This window comes from Ochotona curzoniae, unplaced genomic scaffold (assembly GCF_017591425.1).
Source record: "Ochotona curzoniae isolate NIBS_2020 unplaced genomic scaffold, NIBS_Ocur_1.0 contig_2927, whole genome shotgun sequence".
Classification (NCBI taxonomy): Eukaryota; Metazoa; Chordata; class Mammalia; order Lagomorpha; family Ochotonidae; genus Ochotona; species Ochotona curzoniae.
The window spans coordinates 3,151,604-3,166,502 of NW_024465654.1; the positions used below are offsets into that span (position 1 = coordinate 3,151,604).

At 60.0% G+C, this 14,899-nt stretch overlaps 1 protein-coding gene across 2 annotated transcripts; it reads left to right on the forward strand.

Moving 5' to 3' along the window:
* Positions 1-2,698: 2,698 nt before the first annotated feature.
* ATN1 (atrophin 1) lies at positions 2,699-14,581 on the forward strand. Of its 2 annotated transcripts, XM_040978820.1 has the most exons (10): positions 2,699-2,766; positions 8,156-8,349; positions 8,476-8,613; positions 8,730-8,842; positions 9,427-11,400; positions 11,609-11,831; positions 12,083-12,779; positions 13,454-13,597; positions 13,849-14,029; positions 14,121-14,581. In XM_040978820.1, exons 2-10 carry the CDS (start codon positions 8,323-8,325, stop codon positions 14,152-14,154), a joined length of 3,531 nt encoding a protein of 1,176 aa, XP_040834754.1. In that variant the 5' UTR covers positions 2,699-2,766; positions 8,156-8,322; the 3' UTR covers positions 14,155-14,581. The 2 variants fall into 2 exon arrangements, with proteins under 2 accessions (XP_040834754.1, XP_040834755.1); XM_040978821.1 differs by lacking the exon at positions 2,699-2,766 and having other exon boundaries at positions 7,726-8,349; positions 8,730-8,843; positions 9,431-11,400.
* The last annotated feature ends 318 nt before the right edge of the window (positions 14,582-14,899 follow it).

Here is a 14,899-nt window from a genome sequence, read left to right on the forward strand (position 1 = left end):
CCCCAGCCACTTCCAGGTCCAGGGGCCACTAGCCTCCCTCCAAAACAGTACCTCTGAATTCCCAGGTGGCCATCTCAGGTTTCCCCTCTCTGTCAGTGGCTCTTTCAGGCTCCCCGCACCTCTCTGGGCCTCACCGCGGTCTGATACCCATCTTTGCTCAGTAACTGCCGGCTGAGCCACCTCTCCCCTCCATTCTTTCTGCCTCCTCCCTCTCCCCTAGGTCACTTTCTCTGACAGCCGGCCTCCCCCCACCCACACATACAGGTAGTAGGTCGGATTGGATTACAGCCTGGGCCTCCACTGTCCCTCTCTTCTCTCTTTGTGCTGTTGCTTGGAGACCCGCGGGGGGTGGGGAGGGAGGCTGGGGCCAGGAGAGGAAGCTGTGCTGAGGGACAAGGTGTGTGTGTGTGTGTGTGTGTGTGTGTGATGTCCCCTGCGGTTGGCCCTCAGGTAGATATACAGGAAATGAGCCCGGACCTGGTTTGTCTCTTGACTTTGTCCCATCTGCATCACTACCTTGGCCTCCCATTCCTTTTAGCCTGGGACAAGCTAACCATTCCCTAGTGTTTGTAAAACAAGAGGGAAGAGTGCAGCTTGGGAGCAGTGGCAATAGCTTGGGCCAGGGCCCAGGAGCCGGCTGAGCTGGGCAGTGCAGAGAGAGAGGAGGTGCAGAGGGGAGGGTGTGAGGCGAAAGGAGGAGCCTTGGCTCAAGATGGGGTGGAGGAGGGAGGGGCAGGGGCCCTCAAGGAGCATTCAAAGGGTCTTGGAAAAGTGGGGCAAAGCTGGAGGGCACGGGGTGGGCCAAGTGAGCCTGGGCAACTTAAGGAACCTGGTGATTCACTCCTGGGCCAAGGAAGCTTCCGGTTCTCGGTCCCTGCTCCTGGTAGGGGGGAGGGGCAGAGCTGGTATCTGCTGAGAGCTTTTGGGTTTCAGAATTTGGCTAAGTCGGCCCCAGGAATTAGGGGGCATACTGCCAACCTGCTTCCAGAAGCTAGGGGGGAGCCCTGTCAATTCAGGGCCCACCCTTGGCCTCTAACTGGACTGGCACTTACAGGTACCACCCTCCACCCACCCCAAAATCAGAGGAGTGCTACCCAGGGCTCCCAATGCAAACTCCAGCTCCAGCTCTTCCAGTTTCCCAGCTAGCCTCTCTCCTTTAGACTTCCCAAAAATCACCCCACGACTCTGCTGTCCTTTGTCCTGGGAGATGTTGCTGCTGAGTGTGGCCAGCAGAGAGCCCAGACAGAGTGGGTGGTGAACTGGCAGGGGGGATGGAGGAGGGGTGACGGAGGAGGGGTGATGGCTGGAGGGCACTGGCGGGTCTCCTGGGAGTGGTGGACCAGGGCACCTAAGGATTTGAGCCCACCCTGAGCCTAATCCCACCTGACCCCTTCTCTAGGACCTTTGGTACATTACAGAACACTTCCAATGGACTTGGGAGGGCAAAGGGGGGAAGTTACTGGAGGGAAGGGAGGGCCCGTCACTACTCCCCCCTGCCCATCAGCACTGCAGCCTTTCCCCAGCACAGGCCTTCCCTCTACAAATCCCTTCCTCGCCTTCCATTGCTTTTCATCTTTTTGAAACCCCTTTACCTCCATTCTGTCTGCCAATGGAGGCTACCCTCAGCTGCAGCAGAAGCCCTCGCTCTCTGGACCCTCCCCCCTCCCAGCACTCCAGTCTCTCCTAGATTGTCTCTGGTCGCACCTTCCCCCCTTTCTCCTCTCCTCACGACATCCCTTTGGTCTCTCACTGGCTCTCTATCACCCCAGATTCTTCTCACCGTTCTCACCACCAATCACCCCTCCCCAAATTCTACTTTTCCAGAAACTTCATCCCCTTATGTCTTCATCTGACCCGGCGTTTGCACCCTTTTCTCTGATAACAGCCCACAGATAACTACACCCCCTCCCACGCTGCTTTTTGCCTCACCCATCCACTTCAAGGACCCAACCCGATCGCCCCCAAACTTCTCCGGCCTTCCCGACGTCTGCCCTAGCACTCACAGCCCCTCCCGGCCCGCCCTCTCCCGCGCCGGGCCCGCGGGCTCCCCACCTTGCCAAGCGCGCGCCCCGGGCCCCTCGGCCTGGGCCAAGTGGCGCGGCGCCTCCCCCCGCCGCAGCCTGCTCGGCGCTCCCTCCCTCGCGTCTCCCTCCTGGCCCCTCTCTCCTCCGTTCCTCCGCGCTCCCTCCTTCTCCCTCTTCCTCCCTTCTCCCATCCCCCCCAGCTCCCTCCCTCCGCCGTCCGCTTTTCCTGTGCGAGTCGCCGGACGCGCCGCCCAGCCCGCCCGCAGCCCCGCGCCGGGCCGGGACCCGCCGAGGGGGCACCGCGGGCCTCGGGGAGGGGCGAGCGCGCGAGCCGCCCGGGAAGGGCGGGGGCCGCCCAGGGGGCCGCGGATCGCGCGGCTGCGGGCTGCGCGCGGCGGCGCGGGCGGCGGCGGCTCGGAGCGGTGCCGAGGGCCGGCCGGGCGCGAGCGAGCGGCGCGGCCCGGGGCGTTCCGGGCAGCCCGGGGAGGCGGCGGGCCGGGGCTGGGGAGGGGCGCGGGCTGCGCGAGAGCGCGGATCGGGATTTGCTCCGGGGGCCGGCGGACGGTCGGGACCCGGTGGGGGGAGAAAGGGGGATGGGGGCCGCTCTCGGAGGGGGTCGGGGCCGCCGCCGCCGGCGTCGCGGCGGCGACTGAAGCCAGGAAGCAGAGTGGGGAGCGGGGGAGCGGCCGCCGCCGCCCCCCGGACGCGTCGGAGCCAGCCAGCCGTCCCGAGCTCCGGCCAGGTAAGATCGGCCGCCACCCGGGTCCGGGCCCGAAACCGCCCGGCCCGGGCCTGCGGCTCCCCGCCCCCACCCCTTCCAGTTCCCCCTCCTGCAGCCGCCTCCATTTGTGATTTAAAAAAAAAAAAACAATCCCGTTCCCCCACTACTGCGGGCATGGCCTGGCCTGAGGCCGGGGGACCTGGACCGCCCGGGAGAAGGAATGGGGGCGAGCACCAAGGATCGGGAGGGAGGATGGAGAGGGAGAATCCCAGGAGAAGGGCCGAGGGGGCCGAGGGTGGCCCGGAGCCGGGAACTGAAAGGGGAGGAACGCCGAGGCGGAGGGTGGGGGAGGAGAGCCCGCGGAAGCCGTGAGTGGGGTTGGGGCGAAGGCAGAATGGATCGGGGAGATGGCAGCGAGGTGGGGACGTGAAAGCTCCGGGAAGAACCCCCACGGGCCTAGAACCTGCGGCTTCGGATCCCAGAGGGGTCGGGTGTTCAGAATAGAAGGGAAAGGGGTGTGGTAGGTGGGAGGGGGGTGCGGATTGTGGCTGATGAGCGAGGGGAATCCAACCTGGGGAGACGCTGCTCAGGGCCCGCGAGAGGTCCACCCCTGCCGAGAGCGTGAGGTTGCCCGAGCCGGGGGCGGGAAGGCCGTGTCTTTGTGACCCACTCTTGAGGGCCTCTGACCCTGGTTTTCCCCCAGTCCAGTCCTCCTTAGTTCTCAGAGAGAGAGGCACCATGGCCGGGTGGGTCGCGTGGGTCTGACTGCTGAGGAGCAAAGCACGGGAGGAGGAAGAGTTGGAAGAAAGGGTGGAGAAGAGAATTAAGAGGTACTTGTAACAAGTTGTGACCTCTGCCTTTCATCCCAGGTCCCTCAGCTCTGATCTCCAAGGAGGGGGGATGGTGGACCTTGGTCACAGCTTCCAGATTAAAAACAAAAAAAAAATCTCCCTTTGTGCCAGGACTCTGACTACCTGGGCAGACACCCTTCAGCTTCCTTCCCAGAAGAGTACGGAGGAGGGAAGAGTGGCTTTAGCAACTGGGTGGTGGTAGCCACCAGATGGACCCCTGGGAAGCTCTCCTCTGGGGTAGAGCTGGGCATTCTGTTGCCATGACAACAACCCAGTGGGCTGTCAGGTGGGTGGGGGCTCAGTCTGTTGGCCTGAGCTCAGCCCAGGGCTGTGTCCTTGGAACTGCTGGCTGGGCTCAGGAGGGTGCTTGCTGGTGGTGCTGTTGAGTGTGACATGCTCTTGTAGATGCTGGCCGGCCTCTTGGCCAGTTCTTCTGGCCTCTGCCCTCCCCGAGGGATGTGTGGGCCACAGTGGTCCTTTTGGCTTCGTTACTCTGATGGTCTTCCATTTTCTTCCAGTTGACTTCCCAGGTCTCCCATCTTCCCAGGCCCCACAGCAACCGCTTCCCTCCACTCACCTCACAGGAATGGCTGGGCCTCCAGGGGAGGGTAGCTCAGGAGAGAGGCCAGGTGGTGGCTTAGTGCAGCATTGGCATGGGAGCCAGGAGTCCTGGATCTGGTCCTTGCAGCCCCTCTGTGACCTTGGAAAAGTCCCTTGGCAGTGAGCTGTAGTGGTCCTAAGGAGGTATAGGTGGGGTGCTGCTGTCAGCCGGCGTGGGCTGCCCTGAGGGCTGTGGTGTTCATCTGGTTGAATAACGGGATGGGGCTGGATCGTGAAGTTGACTCTGTCACACTCTGACTCCACTGTATTCCCTTCTGACATCTTGCCCAGAATTTTCCCTTAATCTCTTTTCCTATTCTTAGGGCTCTTGGCTTGTTTCTCCCTGCCCACCTCCTCCTCCCTCTGGTCTTTGTCATTTTCCTTTTGTAGTAAGGGAGGGGAGGGGACTGCTTCCGAGCCAGCTGCCCTGAACACAGTAGGTGCTCTGTGAATACCAAGTGCAGTGACTGTGGACAGAAGCACACCTCCCCATGCAGCCCCTGCCCCTTCCCTCCGCTCCCCTGCCATGCCACCACTCGCACTCAGGATCAGCCTACACTTGTATGGCTCTTTCCTTCAAAGCTACTCATTATACCTTCTTACCAGATTTCAGCTGGCAGGGACATTGCTGTCTTTCTGTGACCTTTGGGACCCCCTAGTGCTTGACGGACTGGGGTTCTGTGATGGGAAGGAGAGATGGGAACCTTGTTGCCAGAGGGTGGCCAACACACACCAGTCCCAGTATTCTTCAGCCTTCTTTCCCCTTTTGTTTTTTGCCTTTGTTGTTTGATAATATCATTAAAACCAGTCCACACCACAAACTCAAGATGGTGGCAGATGCCATAGTTAAAGGAAAGTGACTAGTTTGCTGGGCAGACAGCACCAGTGGAAAGTTTGGCAGATTTGCCTGGCTACTTTGCAAGGCCGAGTGACTCGCCTTCCTGGCTAGGTTGCACTCCTCAGCACCTTGCCTCTGTAGTTCTGTGGGAATGGGTGAGAAGCCACTGAGAAGGCCCCAGGGCCTCCCTGCTTCGATGGGTCTGCTTCAGTCTGACAATACTTAGTTCAGGAATAAGGACGTCCTGAGGGGCACACGTTTGGGACAGTGGTGAAGACCCTGCTCAGGATGCCTGTGTCCGTACCAGAGTGCCTGACTCAAGTCCCTGCTCCTGTGCTTTCGACACAGCTTCCTGCGGATGGGCGCTGTAGGAGGAGGCAGCAGGTGATGGCCGAAGTACTCGGACACTCCAGCCCATGTGGGAGACTCAGGCGAGCTCCTGACCCCCGGCTCTGGCCTGGCCCAACCCTGACTGTTGTTAAGCATTTGAGGAGTGAACCAGTGGATAGCAAATGTGTCTCTTTCACTCTCCCTTTCAAGTAAAATGAAAATTAATATGTAAATTTTTTAAGAACTTACTGAAGTTAGAGAGTTAAAGGCCAACATAAAGAACAACCACGTATACATGATTATCAACATAAAAAGGAAGAAAACAGTACAAAAATAACATTATTACTCTCAAAAGATCTTACAGTCAATAATATGGATAAACTTGACTTAGCAAGAAGTATAAGTACAAATGAATGTAGCTGAATATAGACATGTAAATATACTTGTCTCTGGGGGCTTTATCTTTTGGAGTATTTATTTGAAAGGTAGTGTTACAGAGATAGATCTCCCATCTGCTGGTTGACTCCCCAAGTGGGCACTAGAGCCAGGGCTGGGCCAGGCAGAAGCTTGGAACGCCATCCTGGTCTCTCATGTGGGTGGCAGGGACCCAGGCACTTGGGCCATCTTTAGCTACTTTCCCAGGCATGTTAGCAGGAAGCTAGATGGAAAACAGAGTAGCTGGGACTTGAACCAGTGGCCATGTGGGTGTTGCAGCCACATGTGTTTTGGTGCGGTGGGTTAAGCTGCTGTGTGGGCAGCTGCCTACATTCAAGGCATTCGAACCCTTGCTACTCTGCACTTCCCATTCCAGATTCCTCCTAGTGCGCCTGGGAGGTAGCAGAAAGAACTTGGGCGACCCAGACGGAATCCCAGGCTTCTGGCTGTGGCCTGGCCCAGTCTTGCCTGTTGCAGGGATTTGGGGAGTGAACCAGCAGACAAGATCACTCTTCTGATTCTCTCTGTACTTACCTTTCAACTAAATACATATTTAAAAATAAAAAGGATACCTGCCTTGCTGCTGAAATATATAGCTGAATATGCCGTGGGGAGGTGTGTGCTCCTGTGCAGGTCTTAGGAACCTCTGATCCTACATGTGTGCTCGCTGGCCTTGTGAGTCTTCCCGAACACACTCAGCTTCAGTTACCTTTTGGTATCCGCTGGTTGGGGGGTTGTTTGCAGTATCCCCTCCCCCATTCCCAACAGATACCCAAAGTCACATATGCTTAAGTTCCTGATACAAACGGGCCATCCTCCTGGGTCACTTACACTGCCTGATGCAGTGTAGGTGTTGTGCAAACAGTTGTCATGCTACATTATTTAGAGAGTAATGACAGGAGGGCTGGATGTGTTTGCTGCAGCCACACAGCGTGAGGCTAACAGCGCTTGAGTGCTGGAGAGACAGTCAACTGTGGCTGGTGGTGTGCAACACCTCATCGTGGCAATTCACTGCAGTGTGTGAAGTGCATTTGGCATTGTTTTCTGGATTCTTTAAAGGCAAATTTTTGATCCAAACAAGTGGTTATACCTGCAGTTGCGGAGCCCATGGGTTCAGAGCCGACTGAGCTGCAGAGCACATCTTGATGAGGCTTTGCAACTCGGGAATACCCAGGTTTGGTTTTTCAATTGTAGGGATGTGCTCCTTTGGGTCACAGAATGGCCCAAGCTTTTCCTGTTGTGAAGTCCCATCTCTGTGACTGGGCAAGGCCTTTGAGAATTCGGTCCCCCAATTCCCGAGGGCAGTGGGGCAGGGCTGTGGGCTTGCTTGTGCCCCCTGCTCTTCACTGGGTGAGGCTGGGGCGAGACACCATCAGTCTCTGAAGCACGGCTTCCTTACTCCGTGATGACAGTAATTATGCTTACCATTCAGGCTTGGTTGTAAATATTAAATGAAATTATGTAGGTAAAGGTCCTGGCATAAAGAAGGTACCCAGTGAATGACTACTTGAGTCCCCTTATGTCTTAATTAGGTTTGTTTTATTTTAAAGCAGAGTGTGCCAGAGAGAGGGACAGAGATGGATCTTCCATTTGCTGGTTTACTCCCCAAATGCCTGCAGCAGCTGGGACTAGGCTGGGCTGAAGCCCAGAGCTCTGCCTCCACCTGAATCCATGTAGGTGGTAGGGACCCACAGGTGCACTGGCAGGAGGCTGGATCAGAAGCAGAGGACCTGGGACTTCGTGGATTAACGTGTTATCCTGCAATGCCTGCCTCTCAGCCTTTCTTTTCTTAAATTTATTTGAAAGGCTATAAACAGAGGCAGAGACAGAGCTCTTCTATCTGTTGATTCACTCCTAAATCGTATGCAACGATGGGTTGGGCCAGGAAGAAGCCAGGAGCTCAAGTACCTGGGCCACCTTCCGCTGCCTTCCCAGGTGCCTTAGCAGGGAGCTGGATCAGAAGTGCAGCGCGGTTGATTTTTGAGCCTGGAGCATACAGGATACCGGCATTGCTTTCCCTGCTATGCCATAGTGCTGGCCCCTGCTGAATTTTTTTCATGCTCTTTTGTAAGTCTGTTTAGAATCCATGTGTCCACACCCCTGAGTGATTAAGAATGGCACGGCAGTCCTGGGTTGGGACTTACAGGCACTCTGATAGTATGCCTTACCCAGAGATAACAGATTGTCTGGTCAGCAGATTTCCCTTTCAGGTAGCTGAGGTTGTACACGGGACTAGCCAGCTACGTCTGGCATCTGTACTTCTTGTTCCAAAGGTTGAACCACTGAGCCCTCGGACAGGCACAATAATACCCAGAGTCCTCAGCATGAACGCTCTCATGGCCTTCTTTGCTAACAGGTTTCCCTGCAAACAGATCCTGCAAGTTCCAGGCGTTTACACTGGAAACGTGAAGATCCTGCTTCCTGCTCCCTAGGCCACAGGTGTGGGGAACTTGGGGTGCAGCAGAGAAGTTTCTGTATTCAGCTGCACAGGCAGAGGAGAATGGGGTCTCCACAGCCTGAAGAATGAAGACCCGACAGAATAAAGACTCAGTAAGTCTGCCAGAATGCAGGCAGGGAAGGGCAGGGAAGGGGCACGGAAGGGCCGGACGAAGCACTGGGTTCAGGAGCCCTGAGCCATGGAAACAAGAGTGACCTGTTTCCCGCTTCTGCCCTCAGATGTCAATGAGGAGTGGACGGAAGAAAGAGGCCCCTGGGCCCCGGGAGGAACTGAGATCGAGGGGCCGGGCCTCCCCTGGAGGGGTCAGCACGTCCAGCAGCGATGGCAAAGCCGAGAAGTCCAGGCAGACGGCCAAGGTTTCCTGTGCTCAGGTTCTCCCTAAGGACGCTGGGGCCAGGGCGGGGGGAGGAACTTCCTGTCTGGCTGAGGCTCCAGAGGCAGAAGGCAGGAATGTTCTCTGTCCCTCTCCCAGAAGGCCCGAGTAGAGGAAGCCTCCACCCCGAAGACCAACAAGCAGGGCCGGAGTGAGGAGATCTCAGAGAGCGAGAGTGAGGAGACCAACGCACCAAAAAAGACTAAAACTGAGGTGGGACGTGAACCCCGAGCAGTCTTCTAACCACTTAAACAATTTACAGAGTGATGGAGGGAGAAGGGGGTAGATCTTCCATCTGTTGCCACTCTCCAGGCTGAAGCAGGAACCTCATGGCGGTGAGGCACACGGGTACAGGGGACCAGGCTCCTGGGCCATCCTCTGCTGCCTTTCTAGGCGCATCAGCAGGGAGCTGGATTGGAAGTAGACCATCTGGGACTCGAACCAGCACCCAAAAGGGGTACTTGGCACTGTTGGTCGTGGCTTAATATGCTACCCAGGTCCCTGTGTTTTGATTATTCAAAGAACATACAGAAGTGGTCCTTTTGGAAGGGACTGAGGGCTTGGGGCTGGTTACCCAGAGGAGCGAGGTGAGCAGTGTGGATGCAGGCAGTGCAGCCTGAGATCTGGGTCAGCTGTGGACGGGAGACATGTTGGCGGGGACACCTAAGGAAGGGGTGGGCCTTTCTGAGGATGTGGGGAGCGTGGGGCTGCTCCCAATGGCATGAACACCCTCTCAGCTGAGCATGCCATATGCTGTGACGGGAACAGAAAAGGGGGACACCCGGCTTTCCCCACCGCAGGAGCTCCCCCGCCCCCAGTCTCCCTCGGATCTGGACAGCCTGGATGGGCGGAGCCTCAATGACGATGGCAGCAGTGACCCCCGGGACATTGACCAGGACAACCGGAGCACGTCCCCCAGCATCTACAGTCCCGGAAGTGTGGAGAACGACTCCGACTCTTCCTCCGGCCTGTCCCAAGGGCCTGCACGTCCCTACCACCCACCTCCACTCTTTCCTCCTTCCCCTCCACCTCCAGACAGTGCCCCCCGACAGCCAGAGCCTGGCTTTGAATCCCATCCTTCCGTGACACCCTCTGGATATCATGCTCCCATGGAGCCCCCCACCTCTCGAATGTTCCAGGCTGCTCCCGGGGCTCCCCCGCCTCACCCACAGCTCTACTCGGGGGCTGCTGGTGGAGTTTTGTCTGGACCTCCCATGGGTTCCAAAGCGGGAGGGGCTGCCTCTTCAGTGGGGGCCCCTAGTGGGGGCAAGCAGCACCCCCCACCCACTACCCCCATTTCCATGTCAAGCTCTGGGGCCACTGGTGCTCCCCCAGCCAAGCCACCTAACACTCCCATGGGCAGCGGGGGCCTGCCCTCTGCTCCGCCACCAGCCACGTTCCCCCACGTGACACCAAACTTGCCTCCCCCACCGGCACTGAGACCCCTCAACAACGCATCGGCTTCTCCTCCAGGCCTGGGTGCCCAGCCAATGCCCGGGCATCTGTCCTCCCCCCACGCCATGGGGCAGGGCATGGGAGGCCTTCCTCCTGGCCCTGAGAAGGGCCCTACTCTGGCTCCCTCGCCCCATCCTCTCCCCCCTGCTTCCTCCTCTTCTGCCCCAGCCCCTCCAATGAGGTATTCCTACTCCTCCAGCAGCAGCTCGGCAGCCGTCTCCTCCAGTGCGCCCTCCTCCTCTGCCTCCCAGTACCCAGCTTCCCAGGCGCTGCCCAGTTATCCTCACTCCTTCCCACCGCCGACAAGCCTCTCTGTTTCCAACCAGCCACCCAAGTACACTCAGCCTTCTCTCCCATCCCAAGCTGTGTGGAGCCAGGGCCCCCCTCCACCTCCTCCATACGGCCGCCTCTTAGCCAACAGCAATGCCCACCCAGGCCCCTTCCCTCCTTCCACCGGGGGCCAGTCCACTGCCCACCCACCAGCCCCCACCCACCACCACCACCACCAGCAACAACAGCAGCAGCCGCAGACACAGCAGCAGCATCACCACGGGAGCTCCGGGCCCCCTCCCCCTGGAGCATACCCCCATCTGGAGGGCAGTGGCTCCCACCACGCTCACCCTTACACCATGTCATCCTCTCTGGGGTCCCTGAGGCCCTATCCCCCAGGGCCAGCACACCTGCCGCCCTCTCACAACCAGGTGTCCTACAGCCAAGCAGGCCCCAGCGGACCCCCAGCCGCCTCCTCTTCCAACTCTCAAGGCTCCTACCCTTGCTCCCATCCGTCCCCCTCACAGGGCCCCCAAGGGGCGCCCTACTCCTTCCCAGCCGTGCCTCCGGTCACCACCTCCTCCGCTACCCTTTCCACGGTCATTGCCACCGTGGCTTCGTCGCCAGCAGGCTACAAAACAGCCTCCCCACCTGGGCCCCCGCCATATGGAAAGAGAGCCCCATCCCCTGGAGCCTACAAGACGGCCACCCCACCGGGATACAAGCCTGGGTCGCCGCCCTCCTTCCGAACAGGGACCCCACCGGGCTATCGAGGCGCTTCCCCGCCCGCAGGCCCTGGGACCTTCAAGCCGGGTTCGCCCACGGTGGGGCCCGGACCCCTGCCACCTGCGGGGCCCACAAGCCTGTCATCTCTGCCGCCGCCACCTGCGGCCCCAAACTCAGGGCCTCCCCTGAATGCCACGCAGATCAAGCAAGAGCCGGCTGAGGAGTATGAGGCCCCGGAGAGTCCAGTGCCCCCGGCCCGCAGCCCTTCGCCCCCTCCCAAGGTGGTAGACATGCCCAGCCATGCCAGTCAGTCGGCCAGGTGAGCGAGAGGGTGAGATGGGGTACAGGTGGGGTTGGGATGCAGGATCGAGAGAAGGGAGGCCCTAAGGGGCCTTGCGTTCTCGTGGTGCTTTGTAAATGGACACTGGACCTGGCCATCACCGGCCGCGCGCCCGTCGTTGAGGCCGAGGCCGGGGCGGGGCCGCGCCAGCAGCTCTCGCCGCCTAAAGCGCGCGCTGGCCCGGCAGGTTCAACAAGCACCTGGATCGCGGCTTCAACTCGTGCGCGCGCAGCGACTTGTACTTCGTGCCGCTGGAGGGCTCCAAGCTGGCCAAGAAGCGCGCCGACCTGGTGGAGAAGGTGCGGCGCGAGGCCGAGCAGCGCGCGCGCGAAGAGAAGGAGCGCGAACGCGAGCGGGAGCGGGAGAAGGAGCGCGAGCGCGAGAAGGAGCGCGAGCTCGAGCGCAGCGTGGTGAGTGCGTCACGATGTGCGCCGCGGGAGGCCGAGAGCGGGGGCGTTGCCCCGCCACCTGTCGGCCAGGAGCGACCACTGCAGCCCAAGGAGCAGATCCCGAAAGGATGCGGGGGAGTGGGCGGGAGGGTGCGTGGTGGATCAGTCCAGCGGGGTGAGGCAATCAACTTTGGAGACCAGTGGGCAACTTGGGACCACTCTCCCTTTTTGCTGTACGTCTTTTTTACTTCACTTTTCTCTGTATCCTACAGAAACTGGCCCAGGAGGGCAGGGCCCCCGTGGAGTGCCCGTCTCTGGGCCCAGTGCCGCACCGACCTCCGTTTGAGCCAGGCAGCGCTGTGGCCACGGTGCCGCCCTACCTGGGTCCTGACACTCCAGCCCTGCGCACTCTCAGTGAATACGCCCGGCCGCATGTCATGTCTCCTGGCAATCGTAACCATCCCTTCTATGTGCCCCTTGGGGCCGTGGACCCCGGGCTTCTGGGTTACAACGTCCCGGCCCTGTATAGCAGCGACCCAGCCGCCCGGGAGAGGGAACGCGAAGCCCGGGAACGAGACCTCCGCGACCGCCTCAAGCCTGGCTTCGAGGTGAAGCCGAGTGAGCTGGAGCCCCTCCATGGGGTCCCTGGGCCTGGCCTGGATCCCTTCCCTCGTCACGGTGGCCTGGCTCTGCAGCCCGGCCCGCCAGGCCTGCACCCTTTCCCCTTCCATCCGAGCCTCGGGCCCTTGGAGCGGGAACGGCTGGCACTGGCCGCTGGGCCAGCCCTGCGTCCTGACATGTCCTACGCGGAGCGGCTGGCAGCCGAGAGGCAGCACGCCGAAAGGGTGGCGGCCCTGGGCAATGACCCCCTGGCCCGGCTGCAGATGCTCAACGTAACCCCCCACCACCATCAGCACTCCCACATCCACTCGCATCTGCACCTGCACCAGCAGGATGCCATTCACGCAGGTGAGACCCCTCTCCCAGTCCCACACAGTTCCAAGAGCTTGCGTTTCCCCCCCTCCCCAGCCCTGGGCAGGCCCCTGCTAAGCAGCCTGGGCTGCTACCTTCAGAAGGAGCGTTGCCTTTGTGTCACTGTCCCTTAGCCAGCCCCCTGCTCCCCTTCATTTACTTGTCCTTCTGGATTTAGCTCAATTCTTAATCTCCTCCCCTTCCTGATCTTCGCACCTTTAGATCTGGAGCTTTCCAAAGGGGACCCGTAGCATTGGGTGTGGTGCCCTAGGCAGGAGCACTGAGCTTTAGTCGCCATCCTTTGCCCACACTCCTTCCTCTGCCCCCTGGCCCCGGGCACCCTCCACCTGGCCCCCCTGAGAATGCATGCAATCCCCTCTCCGCTCTCTTCCCAGCTCGTTTCCTGTGCTGTCTCTGTCCCCTCAAAGTAGCCCATCACTGTCCTTCTTAGACCCCTCTGCGACAGCTGTCATTTCTGTCCTGCCAGTCATGTGTCCCCACTCCAGCTTGCCATGTCCAGGGCTCCTGCTATCCCCTACAGGGGCCTCTGTGCCCCTGGGGAGTTCCTCCTGTGTCTACTTGTCCCAGACTGGCGCCCCTTCACCCAGCTGCATGGTTGCCCCTAAGCCTGCCCACCTGGCGTTGACACCTCCCTGTTCTCTGCCCTCCAGCGTCTGCCTCGGTGCACCCTCTCATTGATCCCCTGGCATCAGGGTCTCACCTTACCCGGATCCCCTACCCAGCGGGGACCCTCCCTAACCCCCTCCTTCCTCACCCTCTGCACGAGAACGAAGTTCTTCGTCACCAGCTCTTTGGTAAGGATGGCGATTGTGGTAGGGTGGTGGTGCTTGGAGAGGGATGGGAAGGTGCAGAGAGCTGAGGCACCTGTTTGAATGCCTGGCTGATGGGTGAACCCCAACACCCTCCTCCCATCAGCCACAGGTCACATTGGCTGTGCTCTGTAGCCCTGCTGAGTACATGTAAGGTGGCTGGTCAGGCTCTGGCCCAGAGCTGGGTACTTGGTTCCTGTCCGTCCCTCACGTGCCCCTGTCCTTCCTGCTTCTAGCTGCCCCTTACCGGGACCTGCCAGCCTCCCTGTCCGCTCCGATGTCTGCAGCGCATCAACTGCAGGCCATGCACGCGCAGTCGGCTGAGCTGCAGCGCCTGGCACTGGAGCAGCAGCAGTGGCTGCACGCCCATCACCCACTGCACAGTGTGCCGCTCCCAGCCCAGGAGGACTATTACAGGTACCACGGGAAGCCCATTTCCTTGGGCTGCAGGGTGTAAGGTCAAGGTTGTTGTCTCTCTCACCTCTGCTCTCTCGTGCCCGCCCCCTAGTCACCTGAAGAAGGAGAGTGACAAGCCTCTGTAGAAGCTGTCAGCGCGAGTGTACCCGGAAGGCCACGGCTGACCTCGCAGGTGCCCCTCCTGGTGGCCAGCAGAGCCCAGGAGCGGGTGCTGCGCAGTGCCCGAGCCCCTGCACCTGGGCAGAGGGACGAGGGGACACGATCAGGTGGGGGTGGCCAGGGTGGGGACAGCCAGCGCACGGTGTCTTGGGCCAGGTCCCTCCTCCTCGGGCCCCTGCTTTCCCCCTCCCCATGCCCCTCCTGCCCCGTTGGTGTGATGATCTCATCTGTTAGATGTGGCTGTTTTTGCGTAGCATCCTGTGCCACCCCCACCCCTCCCAATCCCTGTGTGCCTGCCCCTCTGCGATGTACACCCCGTGTCCCTTCCCACATTAATAATTTATATATAAATATCTATATGATGCTCTTTAAAAAAACATCCCAACCAAAACCAAGCAAACAAAAACATCCTCACAATTCCCCAGGAAGTCGGCTGTGACTGGTCTGTTTTTTGCGGGCTGGGAAGCGGGAATGGGGCGGCCTGTGGGGGGCTGGGAGTGGAGGGGGATCCGGGAGAACCAAGAGCCTGGGCCTGGAGGGGTAACCGCGCGCTGGTCTGGCCTGCCCTCACCAAGGCGGGAAAGGCGACAGGACGCTCAGGGGCAGACTCCCCGCGAGGGCCATCCTGCTGTCGGGATGGTTTGCGGAGCTGCACGGGGGCCCGGCAGCCTGCACCGCGTGCGGCCAACGCGGGGGCCAGCCGAGCGGGAA